This window comes from Temnothorax americanus, unplaced genomic scaffold (genome assembly GCF_048541705.1).
Source record: "Temnothorax americanus isolate GAGA-0224 unplaced genomic scaffold, ASM4854170v1 Scaffold47, whole genome shotgun sequence".
Classification (NCBI taxonomy): Eukaryota; Metazoa; Arthropoda; class Insecta; order Hymenoptera; family Formicidae; genus Temnothorax; species Temnothorax americanus.
Genome location: NW_027509624.1, coordinates 1,290,904 through 1,314,094, shown reverse-complemented (window position 1 = coordinate 1,314,094; position 23,191 = coordinate 1,290,904). Strand labels below are relative to the sequence as shown.

Sequence of the window (23,191 nt, the reverse complement as noted above, 5' to 3'; positions counted from 1 at the left end):
GAAACGCTCTGACCAATATTTCAAAAGTTACAGCCCCTCAAAGTACCGCAACTCGAAAATACACTAAATCCCGAGGGGTAATTTTTTTTCGGAAATCGGCAATTTTCGCTGGTGTTCTGGTGGCCCCCCAAGAAGTTCTATCAAAAACTATTAGGTTTCGAAACGATTCGACCAATATTTCGAAAGTTACAGTCCTTCAAAGTACCGCAACTAAATAAAAAAATTATTTTACCGGAGTTCTCGCTCGAGTTCTGGTGGCCCCCCGAAGAGTTCTATCGAAAACTATAAGGGTCCGAAACGCTCCGACCAATATTTCAAAAGTTACAGCCCCTCAAAGTACCGCAACTCGAAAATATTCTAAGTCCGGAGGGGTAATTTTTTTGTTGGAAATTCGCAGTTCTTGCTGAAGTTCTGGTGGCCCCCCGAAGAGTTCTATCGAAAACTGTTACGGCCCGAAGCGCTCCGACCAATATTTCAAAAGTTACAGTCCTTCAAAAAGTGCAACCACCAAAATTAAAAACTTTCAATCATTATTCAAAAGAAATCTCCATATACGGGTCGAGCAATAGATCTAAGACAGCTCAATATTATATTATCTATATGTATATTAAATACGCGTATTTTTCAACATGTTATTTAGAATATTGATTTTATATCTTATCGGTTTTAACATACAAGTATTAACTTTCAATTATCTCTCGATCAAATATCAGTTATCTTGCAAAGACTTTTCTTATATTATGGCTTCTGCACACAGGACGCGGAAACGCTTGCCGCGCGACAAGATGCGCCGCGGTAGCCAATAAACTTTTAGTTCTTATGGAAAAGCAACACGTTGATTGACTACCGCGTCGCTTCTTGCCGCCCGGCAAGCGTTTCCGCGTCCTGTGTGCAGAAACCATAATATAAGAAAAGTCTTTGCAAGATAACTGATATTTGATCGAGAGATAATTGAAAGTTAATACTTGTATGTTAAAACCAATAAGATATAAAATCAATATTCTAAATAACATGTTGAAAAATACGCGTATTTAATATACATATAGATAATATAATATTGAGCTGTCTTAGATCTATTGCTCGACCCGTATATGGAGATTTCTTTTGAATAATGATTGAAAGTTTTTAATTTTGGTGGTTGCACTTTTTGAAGGACTGTAACTTTCGAAATATTGGTCGGAGCGCTTTGAGCCGTAACAGTTTTCGATAGAATTCTTCGGGGGGCGACCAGAACTCCCGCGAGAACTGCCGATTTCCGAAAAAAAAAATATTTACCCTTAAAGACTTAAAAAATTTTTTTAGGTGTGGCACTTTTGATGGCTGTAACTTTTGAAATATTAATCGTAGCGCTTCGGGCCATAATAGTTTTCGATAGAATTCTTCGGGGGGCGACCAGAACTCCCGTCAGAACTACCGAAAAATTTTTTTTAATTTTAGAGGTGACACTTTGAAGGGCTGTAACTTTTGAAATATTGGTCGCAGCGCTTCGGACCCTGATGGTTTTCGATAGAACTCTTCGGGGAACGACCAGAACTCACGCGGAAACTGCCAATTTCCGAAAAAAAATTTACCCTTAGGGACTTAAAAATTTTTCGAAATGGGGCACTTTAAAGGGCTGTAACTTTTGAATTATTGGTCGCAGCGCTTCGGGCCATAATAGTTTTCGATAGAACTTTTCGGGGGGCCACCAGAACTCCAGCAAGAACTGCGAATTTCCAACAAAAAAATTACCCCTCCGGACTTAGAATATTTTCGAGTTGCGGTACTTTGAGGGGCTGTAACTTTTGAAATATTGGTCGGAGCGTTTCAGACCCTTATAGTTTTCGATAGAACTCTTCGGGGAGCCACCAGAACTCCAGCGAGAACTCCGGTAAAATAATTTTTTAATTTTAGTTGCGGTACTTTGAAGGGCTGTAACTTTTGAAATATTGGTCGAATTGTTTCGAAACCTAATAGTTTTCGATAGAACTCTCTGGGGGGCCACCAGAACTCCAGCGAGAACTTGCCGATTTCAGAAAAAAAATTACCTCTCGGGACTTAGAATATTTTCGAGTTGCGGTACTTTGAGGGGCTGTAACTTTTGAAATATTGGTCGGAGCGTTTCAGACCCTTATAGTTTTCGATAGAACTCTTCGGGGGGCCACCAGAACTCCAGCGAGAACTCCGGTAAAATAATTTTTTAATTCTAGTTGCGGTACTTTGAATGGCTGTAACTTTTGAAATATTGGTCGAATCGCTTTGAAACCTAATAGTTTTAGATAGAACTTCTCGGGGGGCCACCAGAACTCCAGCGAGAACTGCGAATTTCCCCCCCAAAAAATTACAATATTTTCCAGTTGCGGTACTTTGAGGGGCTGTAACTTTTGAAATATTGGTCGGAGCGTTTCGGACCCTTATAGTTTTCGATAGAACTTTTCGGGGGGCCACCAGAACTCTAGCAAGAACTGCGAATTTCCCCCCCAAAAAATTACCCCTCGGGACTTAGAATATTTTCGAGTTGCGGTACTTTGAGGGGCTGTAACTTTTGAAATATTGGTCGGAGCGTTTCAGACCCTTATAGTTTTCGATAGAACTCCTCGGGGGGCCACCAGAACTCCAGCGAGAACTCCCGATTTCAGAAAAAAAATTACCCCTTGGGACAGCTTTTTCGAGTTGCGGTACTTTGAGAGGCTGTAACTTTTGAAATATTGGTCGGAGCGTTTCAGACCCTTATAGTTTTCGATAGAACTTCTCGGGGGGCCACCAGAACTCCAGCGAGAACTGCGAATTTCCCCCCCAAAAAATTACAATATTTTCCAGTTGCGGTACTTTGAGGGGCTGTAACTTTTGAAATATTGGTCGGAGCGTTTCAGACCCTTATAGTTTTCGATAGAACTCTTCGGGGAGCCACCAGAACTCCAGCGAGAACTCCGGTAAAATAATTTTTTAATTTTAGTTGCGGTACTTTGAAGGGCTGTAACTTTTGAAATATTGGTCGAATCGTTTCAAAACCTAATAGTTTTCGATAGAACTTCTCGGGGGGCCACCAGAACTTTAGCAAGAACTGCGAATTTCCCCCCCAAAAAATTACCCTTCAGGACTTAGAATATTTTCGAGTTGCGGTACTTTGAGGGGCTGTAACTTTTGAAATATTGGTCGCAGCGCTTCGGATCCTGATAGTTTTTGATAGAACTCTTCGGGGGGCGACCAGAACTCCCGCGGGAACTGCCAATTTCCGAAAAAAAAATTTACCCTTAGGGACTTAGAGGGGCACTTTAAAGGGCTGTAACTTTTGAATTATTGGTCGTAGCGCTATAAAATCTATTGTGAACTTTAGAACTCATCGAAATCTATCCGGAACTACTATAAAAAATTTATTTTTTCAAAAATGAGGGCGCCGTAAAGTTAACCCCCCATTTTTAAAATGGTGTTTTCGTCATTTTAATTAACGGAACTCTTTCTAAAATTCATAGAGAACTCTAGAACTCTTGCTGGAGAATCCAGAACTTTAACAAATTTTTCCGAATTTTGAAAAAAGCGGACCAACTTTACAGACATTGAAAGTTTTTCAAGTCCCGAGGTCGAAAATTTTTTTAGAGTTCCGAATAGTTCTGATGGGACTTTTGGACATTTCTCGACGAGTTGTGACGAAAAGTCTTATGGCTCAGAGCGATTAGGCCAACGGTTTGCAAGATAACCGGAATTTGATCGAGAGATGATTGAAAGTTTTCTAAGTCCCGGGGTTGAAAATTTTTTTGGAGTACCGAATAGTTCTGATAGGACTTTTGGACATTTTTCGACGAGTTGTGACGAAAAGTCTTATGGTTCAAAGCGATTAAGCTAACGATTTGCAAGATAATCGATATTTAAACGAGATATAATTGAAAATTTTCTTTTGCCAAAAAATTGTTATTAATTAAACTAAAAATTTTTTTATATATCAGGAACTCTAGGTAATTGCAAAATAAAACGTTTAAGGCATTCAGAACTACTCGGTTTTAAAATCAAATTTTCAAAATTTTTTTTTGTTTTTTAATTAACCAAAAAAATTTTTTGTGTATCAGGAACTCTAGATAATCGCAAAATGAAGCGTTTAGACCATTCAGAACTATTCGATCTCAAAATTTGATTTAAAAAATCGTGAAGTTGGCCCCCCTTTTTTCAAAAGGTGTTTTCGTTATTTTAATCGCCAGAACTCTTTTTAAAACTTATCAGGAACTCTTCCTATTGTCCGAAAGAATTCAGAACTCTAAACAGAACTATATTTGGATCATTTGGGGGGGCCAACTTCACACACTCTCGGAAATGCGTTAATCGCGCTTATCGGACAATGCACCGATGCGTCGAAGCGTCGCAAACCTGTCCGTTGACCCTGATGCAATATCCCGATATCGCGGATACGTGGATCGCGTTCGAGAAAATCGCTTTACAGTGAAACGTGTTCGTTGTCCGTTCAAAATAATAGAATTTAGTTTAATCTACTAATTTTCTAGATGTCTTTGATAAATTGATATAAATCGGCCAATGTGATGATGAATTTATATTGTATAGCCAAACTATTGAGAATAAATTTACCTGGCGATCATAGTGACAATTTTCAGTCCCCTCTGATTTCAATAGATTAATGTAATCCATAGATAGCGTATGCGGGATGGAGGAATATGAAAAATACATGCTACGGCACCACTCTTGCCATAACCAAAAATCGATTTCTGAGTCCATTAGTTCCATCCTCGATTCATCACGTTCCACGATCATTTTCGTCAAATTCTCTGTTTCAATACTCTCTGTATATTAGTGGTAGTTTGCAATTCCGCACATTAACAATCCACTAATTAAACGACGAGATTACGAATAAAGAAAGTTTTGCGTATATATGGACAAAATTTCACCGCGCGTATCTTAACGATATTAACGCCCGATAATGTGTTATCACAGAAACTGATGGTAGACTAGATAGATTACGAATGCATGGAAAACTTGCATCAAATAACTCGATAATTCGGAATAATTTACGGAATTCTCGCGGTACTATTCCTTCTCGTAACTAGACAACTTCCGAGCAAAACCGAACGAGATCGAACAAGACTGAAGACTGGACAATTGTTGAGAAACAGTATGGTGTGAGACCTCAGATTCTTTGGTCTCCCCCTCTTCTTTAAGATACTAACACATTCACAGTTATCTTCACAGATTTCTCTATTTGTTCATAATTCATACATCGAAGGACTTCGATAATTAACAACTTAAAAAAATCCTATCATAGCGTAAGATAGATTTTTTTCCAAAACTCATTATTCGCGTGCTTATTACTCTCACAGAAATTTCTTTGAAGGCAAATAAAAAAAAAAACACTATAAGCAATTTCATAAAATAATTATCTAATCTTTTAGTGACTAATACATCTCCGTTGCTTTCCGTGAGAATAAGTTCGTAGCAAAGATTTGTTTCAAAAGGACCTAATTTTAATAAAAAATAAGAAAAAGACAAAATATTGATGCCGATTGTTACAAATTAATTAAGAATGATTTTGTTCGAAAATAACGGATACTGGATTGACTATTTTCTCTGTTTTAAGGTTTTTGTTTTATCTAGGAATTTTCCTCTCTCAAAGAAGAAAAAGTATATAAAGGAGAAAGCAAAGCTGTGACAAAAACCTTCCAATTTTTTACGATTTCTTTGCTCAGCACGATTAACGAATGACAATTTCTTGTCGATTCTTCGCAAATTCTTTGTAAATTTTTATCCGAACCAAATTTTTCCACAATCCTCATTTCTCCATTTATAAATAAAGATAGCGAAATAATTAACGACTTTCCTGCGAGATAAAGGATACATCTTCCTCGTCATAAAGTTAGATATTGTTGAGCAGGTAGACTGAGGAATGCTGCCTTTAATCTCGAAAATAACGAACGCGGATAATTAGACAGAAATTAAATAGTCCGGACACACGCGTCGGGACACTTTCGTCAAAATTCCATGCGTCATATAGATCTACATAGATAATAGCTATCTGTATTACCAGAAAGCACAAGATAAATATTTTTTATTTAGGAAAAGTTTCGTAAGTATTATCTGTGAGTCTTTTGTGAGTTATGCCTTTGTCTCTTTCCCCTGCCCCTTACAGAACTAACAAAGATAACCTAACCCTTTATTTACAACTCGAATGATTTATGTTCTTTTAAATCCCCGATTCAATCCTAGAAAAAAAACTGTGGAAAAGTAGGAGCTTAATGAAAACCGATAAATCTATATCTAACACAAGAAGCATCCTTAGAGAGATCAAAAAGAACGCGTCACGTCAGAATGAAATGACCAGTAAAGCGTGACTTACCTTCTGTTGCGCTAGCCTGAGCGATTCTTCGAAGTGTTTATGAACTTGTTGTTCAGCCTGCTGCTTCTCGAGTCTCTCCCGTTCCAACCTGGCCTTCTCCATCTCGCGTACTTCCGCGTCACGGCGTTCCCTGCAACAGGCAAGCAAAACGAAAACTCAGTCCCCGGCGTTTGTGCGAATCGATGCGTACAAATTAGCTCGCGGTTTACGAGGCCATTGGCGATTAAAAGCGGATTTACAGGTTTTATTTCGCGTGCGAATGCACCGTCGTCTGATAGATTTCCAATTGCATTTAGCCAAACAGCTTTAACGGCACGTGATTGTAACAATGACGCGGCTTGTAATAATCCTTAATTGGAAGTCAATAAAAATACACGGCTACTTGTGTAATTACTATAATTTATTATCGGCTTTACAAAAGAATTGTCACGTCTTGGTTAATTAAATCCTCGTTGTCTCTCCTTTATTTACACAGATAAAAACTGATATTCAAATCATTCTGATTAGCTAATCATCGTACTAGTGTTTTCATGAGGTCTTCGAAAGACCAACGTCGCGAGGCGTGAACGTCTTTATGCGCTCCGCAACGACGCTTAAAGGATAGACGTAATTTATACGCGCGTAGTTTATACGGACGCAAAGGAACTCTTCCACGTTCGCTCTCATGCTCCCTCGCACATTCGCGTTCTTCAACGATTTATCTCTGCCCTGCGGCCTCCGTTCTCGCAAAGCTCGGCGGAAATCGCAAATGGCTTAACGCGAGGGGGAAAAAAAGAGAGAAATGCGGAGGCCCCGCGATTCCCCGTATCCCTAGGGGCAACGAGCTCTGTCAGCTGTTACCGTTACTCGGGGCGACCGAAATCAATTGTCGGATCTCTGCGTTCTCCGCGCGGTTACCGTCGCGCGTATACTTTTTACACTGAGCGAGACATAGATTTTCGCAGTCCTCTGGCCAACGCGTACCATGCCCCTCACCAAACCTTTAAGTATACGGGGAAAATTTATAAAAGTAACTCACATAAAGTCCAATCAGTTTTACGCACAATTTATGTCGATTTTTTTTACAGAAGAAGATGCATGGCTCTACGCCGATAATTATCCGTAAAAACTGACGTTGTATACACTTATTGTTATCATCATATCATTCCACAGCGTTTTATTTATGTTATTCGCGCGCGCGATATCTCGGAGCGAACTCGCTCTAGCATATGCGTAACTTTTTTATCTCTTTGCCTCCTCGCGCGGCAAGAAATTCGCTCATCCCGCAGAAACGCAACGCGCATCGATGGAGATAATAAAACGCAACGTCTGGCTGGTATATCTTTCTCGCGACTCTCGATGGAGGTGCAGGGGAAGAGCGAGGTATAAGATAAGAGCATTCATTAACGCTTGCGCAAGTTATTTATACTGTTACGTGCGCAACGCGCGTGTTTATCTGCAAGCTCGGCGGTCGGCGGACCTTACAATGCACGCGCGCGATAAATACGTCCGCGCGTGCGTATCTTCTCTCTTTCCCTATCTCCCTCGCGTCTCTGTCCTCGCCGCATCTTTCTCTCGTCCCTTTTATCTCGGCGTGCGCGAGAGTGCGGTGCACTCTCTGGCACCACAGTCATGAAAAAGCAGACCGCTATTGACGCACACGCAGGTATGATCTCCAGACGAGAAGCAATAACACGCTGATTCATGCCATGCATGATTGGTGACGAAAACCATTCGGAACTTGGCTGACACGTATATATATAAAGGTCGATTAAAATACCAGGAAGACAGAAGTTTTACTGATTTGGTTATCACTGATTTGGTACTGATTTGGTTTATCAAGTAGCGTAGAAAAACCCCAAGGGCAGACCTTTAAAAAAAGTGTTAGTCTGACGACATTGGTTAGATATTTTCTACGGCATTTCACAGGATGTCGACCCTGACCCAAAGATACTCATCTCTAGTCTTCCTTGTGGATGCGTAAGTATATATAAATATGAATGTATAACTTAATATGAAATAATAATACTTTATAGTTGTACATTGTACAGTGCTATAAGACGTGATCAAATATAATTAAATGTAATAATAAAAAATAGTATGGCTATAAATTTCAGAGAGAATTTTGTGTTTCATTCTTTTATTCATTCATTTCCAGAGACCACGTCATGGAAACGTAACACGCGCGATTCACTCCGCGTTTGCACTTCGACATTTGCGACATCGCTTGTTAAAATGCGTTCAAAAGCGCATATTATCGCAGTTGTGTAAACGTAGAGACTTATCTACTCGCCTTCTGCTGACTGCATCATGTTTAACATCGCGGCGCCAAAACGCAATTACGCGCAATCGCGTTAATAATCCTCGCTTGCTCGTAAAGCAACTTAAACTTCGTTATCTCGCGAAATTTTTTCGAGGTCGCAAATATTTGCAAATAGCACAGATCGTCGGTTTTTAAGTGACTCGTGGTAATTGAGTGAGGCCACCTTGGTATTTGCATGTTTGGTGAACGACGAGATAGCGAGTGACCAGAAAAATAACGTGTTTTTAACAGCTCTCAAATTGACTAGCTCTTAAAATTATAACAATTCTGGAAAAAAAAGTAAAAAAAGTTCTTATCGTCGCACGCGCGAAAATATATTATCATGTTCGATGCAATCATCATATTTTAGCAAACTGTGATTCAACAACCTTTAAAAACGTATTTTTCACTCTTTTTCCCTCTCGATAAATTTAAATTCGATTTTAATTTTAAGACATTTTTAACCAAAATCCATTTACATGTTATTTCATATTAAAGACCGAATGCGTAAATGTTAAAAATAAAAAATGATAATAAACGTTAAAATGTTATCGCTCAGATAATTTAAATTGCAAAAGTTGCAAAAAGTTGCTCTAATAATCAGCATAAAATTAATATTAAAAGTTCGATATTAATATCGATAAGATTGTTCTTCGGTTCAGCGAAGTGCACACTTCTGAAGCTCAATATAAATTCTTTACGGAACTTCCCGTGCGTAAGAGCGTCATCGAGAAGCCAGATCCCGTTGGTATGCACTCCAATGTGCACGCGTCCGACACTTCGGAATTGCACGACGACGACGACGACGATAACGTGCATAATGCGCGCGACATAGTGCAAACTCAGCAGCGAGAGTGGCTGCCGAAGCAGAAAGAAATGAGACGAGGCACTTCCAGGAGATCCGCACTCGAAGAAGCGCACGTATGCATTCTTAGAAAGTAAAATATGTCATTACGATGCTACATATTTCAAAACTACAGGTTATATCACAAAAATATCCTTATAAAGCTACGAATTCTCTAATGAATCTTAGAAAATCTTGTCAGGAATAAAAAATTTCAGACTAGAGAAACGATAGTTTGTCGTTATTTTAATATGCTGATAATACGTATTAGAAAAAATATTTGTTATTCTTATCCGAAATTATAAGGCTTAGCTTCAAACAAGACAAGTCCAGGTGGAAAGCCATTATGCCAAGAGTCGGACAATGAACTTCCTTCTCTTTTTTCTCGCAGAGTAAAACTGAGTAAAAGTAAAACTTCCCCACGACGAGGCACAAATATGGGATCAGAACAAAACATTCTAAGGAATATCTAAGAAAAAGAAATCGATCGTCATTCAACTTGAAAAATCGTTTGTGTTTTCTTGTATTGTCAACGAAAGGGAAAGAGAAATACTTCAGGTATATAACGCTTTTGGTACGGAAAAATACCTAGGGGAAAAAAGATAGAGGGAATTGACCCAGAAATGACCTATCTACCTGCTAGTAGTCGGTTACTGTAATATGTATAGAGGGCGTTCAAAAGATAGTAAAAAATCATCGAGCACATGGCGAGCACAGTCTTTAAACACTCGTCCAATGGTTAAGTTAGGAGTGTCAGGTTAGTAAACAGTGATCCAAGTTCTAGCATCGTGGACACAGGCCTTAAGTTAAGTTTAGTGAGTGAGCAATAAAATTAGTGTCCGAATTAAGACACTATTGTTTTTTTGAGATCGATTTTTTCCTGTAATGATTATCGCCACAGAGTGTGACAACAACGTAATTCCAATCCCCAATGGATAATCCTCTTCTTTCGCATCTCACGTTTGGCCCCTTGCACGACCGACGATACGTGACACTCTTCATATCGATGTGCCCCGCAAAGTCCGTGAGAAGATCGCGAGAGTGAGTGGCGTGAGATGAATAGATTACGGAACGATGAGCTCGCTCTTTCGCTGAATAGGCGGCGATTAGGGGTATGCCTATCAGCAAAACGGATCTTCGCGTCGCGGACAATCGGGACAAAGAAGGTTCTCGAAATTTCTGTGCAAGGTGTGTTTGAAACGAAAATATTAGCCGATTGGCGTGACGAAAATTCATATTTCGCGAAGTGATAAAATAGTGACTCGGATGCGACGAAGTGAAACGGAAAATAAATAACGACAGTGATCTGTGAATAACGAAGAATCAAGGAATACAGAGAAGATTAAAATACAAGGAGATATCGAGCGGTTCTTTATCCTGAATACGATCGAGGCGATATAAACCAATGATGAATACGGATGTGTGTTTAACGATGTTCACGATTTAAATATTACGGTAAGACCTACCTTTAATATTTTTCAATTTCCAATATCTCGTTAGCTCGAAAAGATCATGGAATAATAGACATATGTATATCTTCAAGGCTGACTCCGTTCGATTATCTGTCTCTCTCTTCGAGAATTGATAATTAATATTGATGATTTGCATAAGCTTCTAAAGTACGCGTGAAATCGAGAAAACAAGCGATCGTTAGCACACATAGCGCGCGCGCGTGGCAAGTATAATATTATTTCTGCGCGAAAGTGTTAAGAAATCGTGACCTACACAGGTCAACTGGTTTGTATTCCAAGTGGCGATAGCGAAAGTCTCGCGTTACTGATTGTGAGAACGAACACAAATAATAACGACTCCGGTGCTTTTCCGCTTGGCTCAGCCAAAGCAGATCCGTTTTTGCGCAATGTTTACATCGGCCAGGATTATTCCTCGTATATATAATGTGCGGGAAAGCTGGAATTTCGCCCGAGTTTCGGAGAAGCGATCATTGATCAGATCGCGCGGAACATTCACGAGCGTGATGGGACCGTCTGCTGTGTATTTACAAACATAGCGACGAGACAACGGACACCATAGCCCCCCATTGTTACCTGCCTGCTGCTCGAGGAATCTCAAGGACGACGCACGAAACGAATCACCTTGGCGAGAGATTGTAATTTGAATAATAAATACGCGGGTTGCGTAAATAGCGACGTTTGCCGGCGTTCAATTAAGGATTAATCGCCGACCCGATGCAAGAGATCGGATCGGGGGAACGAAGAAATATAATCGCCGCGTATCGCCGTTTATCGATATTTCACTCCCGCCTCGGGGCGAACGGCTCGATTATACCTATACACGATTCCGCTTCTCGATCGAATCTACGCGAGTCTCATGAATTTTGCAAGGCGCCTCGAGAATTCCTCGCGTGCCGCCTTGCGATCTCCTGAATCTTTGATCCAAATTCTAATGCGGTCAAGAAGCAGTTGCGTAGGGGAAAAAAAAAACACAAAAAATTAAGTATCAATAATCAGTTAAAATTATCGCGATGGTTTTGTGATAATTCTCTTACAGTATACGTGATACTTTCGCGTGACTTATCGCTCCGCTGTTTCAGCAATTCCCTCCGACGATTATAATATTGCATTCTGTATTCCACCTGCCGCGCAATGAGATGTTTCGCGTACATATTCGGAAAATAAATACTTTTTTCCTCGTTACTCAAGATTCTCCGTCGAATGGCATTTTATGATTTCGCGATTCCGAAACGAGAGCACGGAGTTCCGTGGAATGTTTGCCAGTCCCGGTATTTCATCGACGCAGCTTCTGTCCTTGTTTGCACGCCTCTTTACTCTATCGTGCGAGGTGAACGCATTCGAGAAGGAAGCCAGCCAGCGTTAATTTTCCCTCCACGATCGCTAAATCGTTTCTCGTACCGCGTTTCGCAATATATTTCGAGCATGACCGATACGTACGAACTACGAACGTGATCTAGAACGATGGTTGCGGGCATGCCTAACCCGATTTCGCCGTTGACCCTGATAATGCTGTTAAATTGGACAAAAACTTATTGATTGATCGGTGTATAACTTTGTTGCATCTGCAATTGCTAGAATACAACTGTAATAATAAATTGAAACGTTCCACTATATGTATAATTTAATTACAATTTTTAAACGGCTTCATAAATATCTCTTGAGAACCTACTGGGTTTAAATCGGTATAAATCGGAGACACTCGGGCAAAGAGACGCGAAGAAGTAGCATAAGCAAAGAGAGCAGCGTGTGCATAAGCGGGGACACAAACTTCTGTCTCGCGATGTAAATTTGTGCGAACGAACAAGCGACGTCTGCATGCGCGAAGTCGCATAAAGCGCGAGACAATTTGCAAGGCAAATTCAACGGGCACGTAAATAGAGCCGGCGACCTTCGTCGCGTCGATTTTCAATTCTGCGTCAGTCATTTCGAGCATGCGACGACGATAAGACCGAGATAATGACGAGTGAAAAATAATCGTTGTGTCGCTACGACAACAGACTGTAGCGGAGGCGGGGGTCTGTCTCGCGTTATTGCGTAACGCGAAGGAGGTGAATAATTTCAATTTGCTCGCGATAGGGGACTACACGGGTGATAAACGCAAGCTCGCGATTCGATTTGATTTTCCACCGTCGAAGATAAATGACATTTCACATAGGGGCCGAGGTCAGCCGGCCGCGGATCCCAGGCGCCAAGGTAACGGCGCGCGCGGCAATGAATATGAAATCACGAACGCTCGATTAGCCGCATCAAGACGATCGTCCGGAAAAAATGTCTCTCGCCGGAGGAGCGCCTGCTGCTCCGGAGCACTTCGACGTTGGTGACCCACTTCGCGCGGCGCCGCTAACGAATGCAGGTGCCACGCGGTAAACCTCCGCCCGCTCTCCCTCACAAATCGAGAGGAGCGTTATACGTTACCTGAATTTCGGGTTAGATCGTTACGAGGCTGACGCTAACGTAGAAAGGAGAATTGTAAAGTCCCTGATTTAAAACCTTGACGTGGCAATAAAAATTCTAACGTCTTTCTCGGTCAGCGGCTCTTCGAAGATTCCTTTCCTAACTTTCCCGTCTTAAAATGGCATACGCTCGACTTTTATATCCCGCCGGAATCTCGGCATCTAAAGATCAGTTTCTCTAAATTGTGTTGGAGAAGTTAGCGACGATAAATTAAAAAACGCTATAGGAAGAACGCAGGTGTATCTTCGAGGAGGACGATGGGGACACAGCCGCCCGTCGCTTCCAGGACAAGAGAGGATAAGTAAAAACCATGCGAAACGCGCGCGTGTGGAAAAAAAAACTCGTTAGTCCTCCGCTCGTCGCGATGCGTTCCCCGTTGCGCTGTATATTGCTTTATACGTATCGCGCGGCCAAATTGGTGCTTGCATTCCTACGCTTTCTGCACCCGCCGCGTGATTACCGTGATTTCTACGTGACGTAATTCCACGCAGACGGAAACCGACGAATACGACGAGAGAGAAAGAGAGTTAAAAAAAAAATATATATATATATATATACACAAATGCGGGTGGGAGGAAAGGGCGGGGGCGCGATGCGGACGGAACGAGTTTCGCGCGTGTGCACACGCACGCGTGAACTTTCCTCATGCGTGTATACGTGTACGTGTGCATGGCCAATGCATCATTTAGATAGCCTGGGTATATCACGCCGAGTGAGAGAGATACGCCTCGGCGCAACGGCCAACGTCTATCGTGTGACGCAGAAATGGCCACGTAGACGCGGCGGCGTCTCGCGGCCGCTCTCGCGCTCGTGGGAACAATACGATCGCTCGCCGGTGATTTATCACGCATTTGCATTACGTCGACTTGAGAGGATCGTAAATCACAACGGGGTCGCGCCGTAAAATAATCGCGGCGCGGTCGAGAGTTTCCCGGGGAAAGCCCGGTGAGATTGAGTAACGAAAAGCAAAGCGGCCTTGGCCAAAGATGATCTATTCATTTCTGGATCATTAGCCTCGGTTATGATATAAGTAGAGAGAGTGTATTCGAGTAATGACGCTCTCGTGGAAGATATCGCGGTTGATTACGGCGCCACGTTCTTTTTTTTAGATTGAGATCTACATCCACGCGTATACATTAATTCAGTACATTTCTCTCAGCTAGAATAACTGAATGACTTCAATAGTAATATCAAATTGCAATTATGCAAATATTATAGCTTCGGAATTAAATTCTTTTGATCAATGAACGTCTTCGTTTAACAGCGATCGTAAATGAGAGCAAAAATTGACTTCGTTTCCCTGCAGTCCCGCCAACTTTCGAGCTAGAGATCGACGTCTGATATATGACTGAAGTAGCGAGCAATAAAGCGCGACAAATATGCAGCCACGCGCAACTTTCGTTTTCGTTGTTTTATTAGCGCGCGTAACCCAGAAATGAGCAGCGACGCACACGAAAGGAAGTGCGACGGCATTAGCGCGATTGTAATTTTGAAGGCGATGTCGCGGCGCTCGAACGAGGAGGGATAAACAGGTTTATTCGGCACAATAGTAAACCTCTTTGAGAGTACAAAGAAAAATTGCAAAATTGGAATGAAATCAAGCAAAACATACAAGATGTGTGTGACACACAGTAAACGTATAGATATTACATTACGCGCAGATATGGATAATAGAAATAAAAGAAAAGAACGTAAGAGTATGAGCAACAAGTAAGTATGCAAGAATAAAGAGGTTCAGGCATTCGCGATGGCTCCGCCTCGAGTTAAAAATTGCTGACTAACCCGTATACGTTTAAGGGAGACGGCGGATTCCGGAGTTAATGAGAGCGAGACTTTTGTTTCGTCTCGACCGGCTGCCACACTGAATGAACTGTGTCAAATGCGCGACGCGTTTGCGAAACTATAGTTCCGCGAATTGTCGGCCGCGACCACGGCGCGCGGTCTATGGTCTATACAGAGCCTGCGGGCGAGAGGTTGCTCTCCCAGTAAATGTCACTAACCTTATAGCTGCTTGCTCCCCTATCCCCTGCTCTCGACTCTACCCGCCTACCCGTCGAAATGCGAGCACCTGCTGGCTACTGCCTCGTGCAACTTGCCTCGTGTTAATATCCGCCGCGAACACAACGTCTCAACATATATATTTACATCAGTCCAGATAAGTGGTTCTATATTTGACTGTCGGGCGCGACACGAGCGAAAACGTGAAACACCGAATTGCGGTATCTCGGCGCAGGCGGGATCTGAGCGTTTCCTGTCGTCATATTTAAGCCAGAAATTACGCTACGCCACTCTTAACCCTCGACTATATATTTATGCGGTTTTTCCTGTCTACTTAATCTGCGACCACTCGTGCGTATCGTTACGTCATCGGTTTCTTGAACGACATTTTTCCATTTTTTTTTCCCTCGGGGATATATCTTGAATAAATATTGAACACGCTACTTAGAGATATGTTACTTTACCCAGTCTCCTAAACTTCGATAAGATACGGCATCCCGGAAATCATACGACCCCTTTGATAGTCGGTATCATTTATATAATAATGTTCTTTCTTAACACGCGCGGCGTGTTACAGCTCTTTTCAGCTACTCTCTCAACCGCTTGTATATTCTCAAAAACACATTACGAATTAACAAGTCAAGTCTTGATGTACGACGCGATGGTACTTTAATATAAGTTCCTAAGAGCCCCTCGATGTGGGTCGAACGCGCGCGTCACTCGTCTCGTAAGTCACCAAACTGGAATCCTCATTCCGCGCGAGACGCAAGCGGATGCCTATAATACGCGAAATCGGCGGTCAAGCTTCGACGCGTGCTCGACGTCTGCAAAATTGTTCGTGCAGAAAGCAAGGCGTGCCAAAGCGCGGGCCTCACCGACCCGCCGCGCTCTATTTTCGGCCGGAGCATTCGAACGAGAACGAGACTGCTCGGTGTGGATATTACGACGTGACGTGTAGATCGCACCGGCGATCGTATAGACGCGTTGCAAAATTCGCGGACAAAGTCATCGCGGCCGGCCTCGACGTCGAATTTAGAAGGGAGGCAGCTGCTGTGTGACGCATAAAAATCCTTCGCCGTCGACTTAACGCCAACGATCTTGAGATTTCCCTGACAGAGAAAGACCTTCTTTCCGAGAAACAGTCGCAAAATACTCGTCTGTTTCTACTCTCGTTCGCTTCAGACCGTTCTATTGTAAATAATTGTCGAAGCTATAATAATAAATCATAGCTTAAATTGTAATATATTCAATCATTAATCTTTAATAATTTGCAATTGTAAATTTGATAACGTATAGCGATAATTCCTGACCTAATTTCAGTTCAAACACTAAGTGATCTTACTAAAAATACTTAAAAAAAAAACACGATTGTTCTCAGACTATAATATGTTAAAGATCGTAAACTCAACCTTGCTAAATTTAAAACGGACCCGAAAAGCGAAAACATGTATCTCTTATTGTTTACAAGTGTGTGTAGTAAGAACCGCATGAAATAATGATCCCCCTGCGCGGTGAATGGCCCCTTGTAAATTACCGCAGCTGGCTCGCTCGAAAATTATTTACGCAGCCTACCTAGAGTCAAGAGACGAGAGAAAGAAGATTCCCCGTCGATTTAATCCGGGCCCCGAGGAAGTTTCACGTTGGGAAATAATGTTTTACGATCGTTCGAACGACACGGCGCACAGAAGAAAGGTCGGGAAATGAACGACAGAGCGTTTATATTACGCAGAGACTGAGAGAGAGAGGGGTCCGTACGTACGGAACACGTCGCATATCGCCGGCATCGAAGCGGAAAGCTGAGGGGGCGATCAATAAATCCGTGAGGGGAAGCCCAGGCACGAAAGGTCGAATGCTCGCGCGAGGGCGGTTTCCGAGGGTTGATACGGTCGATCGATCCAAGGGGTGCTTTTCGGGACACCCGGAATAATGGCACGACGGCGAAAGAGGGGAATTCAAATCGCATAATCGGTGCCGCGTGCCTGCTGAGAACTTCTGTGTTCCGCATTCGGAGCGCTCGTCGATATTTCGATTAGAAAGAGAAACATACAAATTAATACAGAGATATATGACTTGTATTCGAGATAAACGGAACTCAATTAACCTGCTATCGTTATTTACAAGGTAAAAATTCTCACGATTACATCGTAGAGGAAAATATCGAACGAAACGAGCGAAAGTCTTACTTCAACTTGTTATGAGAATAGAAAATCTTGGCACATGACAGTTTATATTATAGATTATCATATCACACATTCTGTGCTCTCCTCCGTAGAATACCGTTACTGAAAATGGTATTCTTCGGGAAATTGTCCATGACTTAAACATAAGAAATCCAGGGCTTCGAATTTTAATAAGACCGCAAAACACAGTGGGACTTAAAATTTGAAACGTCCTTGCAAGGCCGAATTAGAAACTTCTACTTCTTAAGAAAAGAGAATCGATGTTGAACCCTTAAGGTTTAACACAATGGACCACCCGCTAAGATTTTGGACAATTCTGCTTAACGTAGCAATCTGCTGGAGTACAGGTTTCGAAACCCAGTGGCGCTTTATTAAATTTGGAACGTCCTTGCACAAGGCCAAATTGGAAAATTTCACTTCTTAAGAAAAGAAAGTCTAGGCACTTAAGGGTTAAAACACAATGGGCCGCCCGCTAATATTTTGACAATTCCGCTTAACGTACCAAATCTACTGGAGTATATAAGTTTCAAAATTTCTTGCACTTAATTTTCCATGGTGGTGTATCCTACGAGTTATGCATAATCAAATGCAAAAGTTATGTATTTTTATAAAAAATTGGAAAATATTTTTATAAATTGTAAAGGGGTATACTCTTCATTAATTCATGTAATACTCTCTTTAATGGAAACCGAAAATAATAATATAAAGGAGGATGAAAAATAATCGTCTATAATAAAAAACAAATATCTCGATTTTATAAATTATTCCATAAAATTGCGCGGTATTCCTGGAATGTATAATTAAAAGAGGTCTTCATAAACCGCAAATAAATAAATTACCTTCATTAAGAGTAATCATGTTTTAATTTAATTTGTGAAGCATATGATAAGCCGGTAGGAAATAATCATCCTCAAAACAAGAATACTTCATTTTATAATAAAATTACACATTTGTGGAACTTGCGATGCAAATAGATCATGGCAAATCATGATAAACAAGAGCTCGTTATAAGCCTGTAATTCTTTCAATGAAAATTGCTAGAAGATAATAAATCGGTGAAGAGAGAGAGAATAATCGTCCGAGAGAAATGAGCCTTTTATATATTAATAAGACTTTAACATTATAAAAAAAAAAAAATGGATAGGCACTGTGGAAAATCTGACATCACGAAACAGTAATTAATTATATTTCAGAGACATTTAAATTCGTGCAACACGATCGACGATAAAGATACGTCCGGTTCCCGTTGTCGATAGCTTTGAAATTAAAACAATCCACGTTATCAAAAATAAAATTAAGAAAAAAAAAGCAGAGAGAAATGGGTATTCTCTCTTGCGATACAGCACGTATTCTTCTCGCCGCTTGAAATATAATTAGCGGTGGAAAGGGGCAGAGGCGACGGTAAGCCAGTAAATCACCCGCGGCGCGAGTAAAGATCAAGGAAACGACAAACTGCCGGCCAGGTTACCGAACTCCTTCGGAAATTACATGACGGAAATTACAGGCGAGCTCACTCGCATCGCTCTGGCAGCCGAGACGGTAGGCGGAGGCGACACGAGGAGCCAGAGCTTTAAAAATAGTCAGAAGTCAGTCGGCTTTTATGAAACCGCGCGGAACGAGCATGGGCTTCCGGGAAGCCAACTCCTCCGACGCCCTAATGCCGGATCCTAGGTAGAAACCGATAAAAAAAATCGTACGTTTCGCCGACATATTTCTCGGAGAAAGAATGTTGCAAGTCGAGAGATAAAATTTCGCAAAAACAACATTGCAGACGTCATTTTTTACACGAGTTTTATCAATTTATTACGTTTGTTATCGAGCGGTATCGCAACGCGTGGATCATCGTATTTATGCCAGAAACAGTGAGAATTGCACTATCGAAATCGAGTAATTAATTGTGTTATCTTTTCTAGCGAAGCGGCGGATGACCGCCGTAAAGCCCGATAACCCTAATATCAGCAGAATTTCGTCAAGTATCGTCATCGCGCTCGTTGTAACACTGTTCCAGAGAAAGAGTTTATCATCGTGACGTTAATGAACGATTGCGATTAATTGCGCGAGTCCGCGACCACGCCGAAAGGTCGTCCCGCTTTTCGCGAACGCGTTCCTTTCTTCTCCGCGTCGGCCGGGCCGTCACATTCGCTATATCGCGTTTCCATAAACAAATCGTCATTTATAACTCGCGCGAATCCAGATCCGCGGTTCTCGCCTTTTGTCTCCGGCCCGTCCGCGGGCGCGTCTGCGAATAAATCTGGTCTTTCACTCGCGCGATCAACCCCCTTATCACCCCGCCGCCCCGCCGAGATTTCCGTAAACATATGCACTTGGCGCCGGTCCAGTCGTAGAATGGAACGCATTATGCGAGAAACTGTGCAACGGCCTGGAACGGACGGGGGGTAACGAGGCAATATGGTTTTTTTCCCACGTGGAAACACGCGGGAAAATTAATTGGCTAGTTGGCCGGCCAGCCGGCCGACAGGCTCCGTTGTATATGAATGTTTATCTCTACCTGTTATTCTCTATACCAATGCGGAAAGGAAGCTTACATTTGAATTGTTTACGATACCGAAAGGAATTTACTGAGAATTTGTAGCGCGTAAATCGGACTGAATCACTGCGAATCACTGAATTACTTATCGCATCAAGAAAGACTCACTCTGTTACGGTTGCGAAATAATTTTCTTGCCACGCAAACAGGATAATCCGGACCCCGTTGCGTGAAAATAGCTCGTAATTTAATTACTAAGCAAACATTCGCTTTTGTATCACTTTACAGTCACGCGCGTGTGTCAAGGATCAACTATTAAAAAGACTACATTGTGTATTCCGAGCGCGTAACGCGATAAGGTAAATAAATATACATTTCTACACGAGTTAAATTTTCCGATATAGACACGAATTCATTTTACTGAACGACTAATGCTGAATGTCGCAAAAATAACACGCATGAGTTTAAGCCTTCTGAGATCAAGTTGTATATATTTTGATATGCGAATCGTGTAAAGAATTATCACGCGCTATCTTCAAAATGTATGCAAATGAGATACATTTGGCGAGTCGAATGTCAACAAATTAAGACCCGTCTGCAACGAAGACGATGTGGTAAATTCTTTATTGCCTCGCGGCTCGTTTGGCCACAAAGATCACTTGCGTAAGAACCGCACACAAAGGCACACTCGGCCGAAAGGCGAGATTCGCGCGGGACAGACGAAAGGAAGGTCACTGGGTTGACGAACGTTTCTTTCAGAAACTGCTATCCTCGAAGTAGCAGGTAATCGCGTTCCTCGCAAAAATTTAAAAGCCACGTGAGACAAAAATTTGGATACCTCTCTAAAAAGAGTCTTCAAAAGTGAGCTCAATCTCATCGTAGAGTTAAATCTACCGATATAAAATTTAAAATATGCAAAAAAATACTGCATCAAAATCAGTAATTGCCAAAAACAAACATTTGGCAATATTTGGAGAGAGAGAAATTTAGCGTTTCTATAGTTGAGAAAATTAGAACTGACACGACGAGTCCGATTTCTTTCGTGTGTTCCTGTTGACCGTAGTACGAATACGTCGATGCGTATATCGCAGTTCTTAAAATAGCGATTATCGCGCGCACGTTCCGAAATAAACCGCACACGGGACAGAATTTAAAATAAAAATCGATAAGTTGTCGCGGATAAAGCCGCGCTGCTTCTCGCTAACGAGTCGTTTCTCGCTCTCGAGGGTAAACGATCTTTCACAAGATGAACCCGAGGTCGTCGATAAGCCACGGCGGCGGCGGCGGTGGCTTCCTCTCGCCACGTCAAGCCGGCGAGTTTTCACAGAGTCTGCGACCCGAATAACGAAAGTGTCGATCGAAAATAATTCCACGACGAAAGAATTCACGCGCGGGATTCACACAGATCGTTTACTTTCAGGGACGTGAGTGATGTAAACGTACAGTCGATGCACCGAACGTTTGAAATATAATGCGTTATCTGCTCTTTAAAACATGAGCATTACAAGCATTATGAGGAAAAAGATTAGCAAATTAATGAGCGTTTTACTTTGCATATTAATGTTGATAGACTTCATGAATTTTACGTATGCAGTTGTTTTGGCACGTGGAACGAGTTTTCTATACAAACCAGCATCTCCTTAACACGTTCGAGTGATTGATAAAAACGAAAATTACAAGAAACTGTTGTGAGCACGTCTAGAAGTTACATTGACCTTTCGGAGATAGTGCTAGTATCGTTGTTCGATAATAATTCTTGTTATACAATTCTCCTACTAATCGTGTTGTCTCATCGATCGAGAAGTTAATTTTTCTAATGTATTAAATTGTCACTTTATACTACAATTCACTAAATTATTACAATATATTAAGTCACTTTATATCTCCAAATTCTATTAGAACAAGGTCATGCAATATAGAAAACGAATCAAGATATCTAATCGTACTGATGATTCTCAGAAAGCAGATTAAAGAGAGATTGGAAACATTTCCCGGAATGCCCAAATTTGTTTACCTAAAACACATAGTGTATGCGATTTCGATCGAAGTGGGGTGGAAATGATTAAAGAGACACACTGTCGGAGAGCGGATAATAAATGCCCCTTTCTCCCGTTCGCGCGCGCGCGCGCGCGATATCCCCCGAGTGCGAGATTGCTGCGCCCCCGTTTACACGTCCGGAGCCAGCTGGGACCGGAGCCAACTCCGAGGAGCGTATCCTCTTCCATCTTCTTCCACGAATTCCGCGCGATCCAACGTTAACTCGCAGCCGCTGCCGTTTTGGCTGCGTTGTAAATCGCGCGCCGCTTCCTTTGTCCGAGGCCGAGGCCGGGAAAACCGCCAAACTGATCGATATAACGAGCGGGGCGAATAACAAACGTGGGGTAGAACCGATTTTCTTTAGCCCAAGGTCCAAGAGTTGCCGCGCGAACGTTATTGACGAGGCCGCGGGAGTGCGCGATGCAACGTAACGCAACAATAAAAAATCGTGCGAGGTTACTCGCGGAGGACATGCAAGACAATGCAAAGTTATTCTAATAAATCAGCGAAAAGAGAACGTCGCCTTTGCGAGGAATATCGACTATACGAATATCTGTGTCTCGCGATATGTCATGTGTTATCTTGAAACTGTCGGGAATAGAAACATGTATAAAACATTCAAACGCAACGACGAATAAATAAAAATAACGAATTCGCGTCGTATTTTATCTCCAATCCAATTGACAGAGACAAAGCGGACGTTACACACTATCGATGAGTCATACGATGTCACGCCACTAGTTTAGACGTCGCAGATATTTATCGCGTTTACACGACGCGTATAGTCACAATGACCACTCTTAATTGGACAGAACACGATTGATCGATGATCGATGAACGACAATTGTATTTAAATGCAAAGTCAACCAGTCAGCTGACACCGTTAATCTCTTACGTTCTCGAAATATCATCGTGTGGACATATTTCTTCTTTTGGTCGTTGATAATATGCCATCGTATAATTATGAGGTCGTGTGCCAAATTTTTCAATAGACAGAAATTCTCAATTTAACGTTTCTAAAAATGCTTCAACCGCGTTGCGATCGGCGCGATTTTTCGCGCGGCTATTTCCGCAATTGCGCGCGTTCGCAGCGCGATAACAGCGGCGTTTGCAGATGCAAAGGG

The 23,191-nt window shown here is 41.9% G+C and overlaps 1 protein-coding gene across 4 annotated transcripts in view; it reads right to left on the bottom strand.

Annotated features, from left to right (window-relative positions):
• Kdm3 (Lysine demethylase 3) overlaps positions 1–23,191 on the bottom strand; it is a 286,147-nt gene that overhangs the window by 26,950 nt on the left and 236,006 nt on the right. For all 4 annotated transcript variants that reach the window (XM_077417084.1, XM_077417086.1, XM_077417087.1 and 1 more), the window contains exon 9: positions 6,314–6,443. In XM_077417084.1, coding sequence (XP_077273210.1) covers positions 6,314–6,443 — 130 coding nt within the window. The remainder of the gene's footprint in view (positions 1–6,313; positions 6,444–23,191) is intronic.